The sequence below is a fragment of the Blastomyces dermatitidis genome (assembly GCF_000003525.1).
Source record: "Blastomyces dermatitidis ER-3 genomic scaffold supercont1.3, whole genome shotgun sequence".
NCBI lineage: Eukaryota > Fungi > Ascomycota > Eurotiomycetes > Onygenales > Ajellomycetaceae > Blastomyces > Blastomyces dermatitidis.
Window position 1 is genome coordinate 4,828,782 of NW_025544776.1, and position 2,908 is coordinate 4,831,689.

Consider the following 2,908-nt stretch of genomic DNA (forward strand, 5'->3'; position numbering starts at 1 on the left):
CAGTTTTTGTATTCTGAGCTGGAATTTTCTGATTTTGCATATCTGAAATTGATGAATGTATAATAGTTAACTTTACAGACATAGAAAAAAAACCCTGAGAACTAAAGTTCTCAGGTAGATGTCATAGTCTCTGACTGCATACATCTATAATTGAAGAATAATAATAATAATAATAAAGATATTAACTCATTCTTCTATCAGTGATATTATATATTTAATATTAATTTTATCTCACAGAGTCACAGTATTATCAGCTTTCAAGATTTTAATAGTGATTTAAACATTTTTAATAAGACTTGATAATATACATCTATATAGAGACTTGAAATGAATTCTCTACTTCTCAGAATTAATATAATATATAAAAGAGAATTCTTATTAAGTTCTTAATAGAATGTCAGTTTTATTAATAACTTTCATATTAATTAATATAGTAATATATTAGACTTTATAATTAGAGTTATTAAATATAATCACTGATTTAATATTTAGTATATATTTGACTTTCTTCTAATATTTCTATAACTCATCTCTTATAGTATCTCTTTATATAGAGATAGATATAGTAAGATGTTAAGTGATTTCAGCTATAGTTATCTGATTTTATAGTATTATCTATATAAGATTTATAAGATTATCTGTGATATAATAAATAGATTGATTCAGATTATTATTAAAAGTCAGTATTTCAGAGATAAGAGATAATAAAGAATTTAATAAATTGAAATGAACAGATTCTATAGATAAATATTAACTCTATTTTTCTTTATTCTGAAGTTTCTCTATTATGTGATTCAAAGGTTGCTTAAGCCAGTGTACGATTACAGGCGTACGCCGGCTTCTTATATTGTAATCTCGTATGCTAAATTAATTAGCATACGCTATGACCCCTTTACACGTGTATGCTAGTAGTTCAGAAGCGGCTGTGTTATTATCTGATGATTGTATGTTCTTCTGAACCACATTCTCTCCCACCAGATTCAGTCACACTCATGTGACCATGTTGTATGCCCTAGCTTCATGTGGATTAGCTCGCCACTAGTGTTTCGCGATCGTGTGGCCTATTTCTGATTTGGCTAGCATTCTGTGTACACCCTCACAAAGAAACTTTCACTATATTACATCACTCATTCACTAACTTTTCTCATTCTTCAATCATCATCTTCATCATTGTCATCATCAAATGTCATCATCTCATTCAAGATTTCTACCTCTTCTTCTGTTCAACTCTTTCCATCTGTTCATCTATCACATTGTACATGTTCCTGGCAATGACTCCCTGTTCTCACAGCAAGTGTCATTGTAGTGCTCATACTGAGCAGTTCATTAGCAGTAAGTGTAATGTATTGTGAAACATGATCAGGACTTGTTTATCTTCTAACAATCATCAGAATGATGTATTATCATGAATGATGACATATCTTCTTCACCTTCTCATATACTCTCAATCATTTCTTCTTCTCAGCAGGTTTCTGATTGTGTTTCCTGGTATGATTTTGCATGAATACAGATGCTGATATATTTGTTTTTATTTGTGTAGAATCTTCACATGTTGACAGATTCATGTCTGCTGATGATAGTGAACCTGATGTTGTATTCTTGATCAAGAACTTGAAGAATGTGATAATGAAGAAATTGTTCATGTCATGTGTGACTGAGTCTTCTGTGTCCTCCCTTGCCTCTTCTGTCACTTCTTTCTCTGCTGCTTCCTTCTCTGTCCCTTTCTCTGCCACTTCTCAATCTCCTACACTTGCCCCTGTGTCTGGTTCTCCTACTCCCGCTACCCCTGTTCCCGCGACCCCTGGTTTTACCGCCTCTGCTTTTGTTACTAGCTCTCCCTGTTTTAAGAAGATGTTGTGTAGGCTTAATGAACCATGTCTCCCAGCATATATGCTCCTGCTCTTCTTACTGACTCTCAGAACAATTTATTGTACAAAGACTGTGTATGACATGACTATCTAAAGCTTGATTATAAATGCTGATTATTACATTCATTTTAAATATTTGTGATGAGACAATCATTCATTCATCTCAGAGAATCATCTCTCTTCTCAACAGCATTGAGATTGTAAGTCTTTTTCTTTTTCATCTTTTCTTTCTGATGCTGATTTTCCTGTTCTTAGGAAAAATTGTTATGAATTTTGCTGTGCATGAAGTTGTGATGTTCACAGATATCAAGAAACTTTTTATAACTGTAAAGTTCAACATCACAGAGATATCTGCTCTGACAAATTCCTTTGAGATGATTGATCTGTATTGGCCTATCCTCTGGTGTCTGTTGTCTGACTTTGTGATGCAGGTGAAAGATATCTGTGTTTTCAGAAATGAGAATGCAGATGTCATACTCTTTTACACCTGTGAGTGTGAGGCTTGTACACCTTGTCTGAGATGTTGTTGTGAGAATGAGCTGTTTGCATGCTGTGTTCTGCTTTCTGCATTCCTCTGTGTCCCTCTCTCTCTTTCTGAGAAGCCTTGTGCATGTTGTAATTGTGTGTACAATTCTAAGACCAGTGAGTGTTTATTTGATAATTGTTATCTCTGTTTTTGCAGTTTTGTATGCTAACAATAGTTCTTAGTTGCTCCAGCGCCAGAGGCCATTTTAATTGAAGATGATAACATCACTGAGACTACTCTCTTCTGTCTCTAAGCTTCTCTCATTGCTTTCTCTTCCTCCCCCTCCTCTGCGGGGAAGGTTGTGTGCATACTGAATTGTAAGCATTCAGCCCCAGGTGGCTTCTGCTGTCATTCATTCAGTTCTGCACCTCCTTCTTCTGTTTCTTTCACCTCTGTTCCCCCTACTCTGGCTCCTGGTCCTGCAGGTCTCATGCTCTTCTTTAATTTCTCTACATGTACACATACACATTCCTATATTGATATTCCAGCCAATCTTGTGATAAATGACATTAAT

General features: G+C 34.6%; 1 protein-coding gene across 1 annotated transcript; it reads left to right on the forward strand.

Moving 5' to 3' along the window:
- Positions 1-1,031: 1,031 nt before the first annotated feature.
- BDCG_16715 (uncharacterized protein) lies at positions 1,032-2,647 on the forward strand (the record flags this gene model as incomplete). The annotated part of the gene is made up of 4 exons (XM_045425910.1): positions 1,032-1,332; positions 1,541-1,858; positions 2,172-2,483; positions 2,577-2,647. Coding segments are annotated over 4 exons (1,002 nt in total), but the record flags the coding sequence as incomplete, so codon positions are not given.
- Positions 2,648-2,908: the final 261 nt, after the last annotated feature.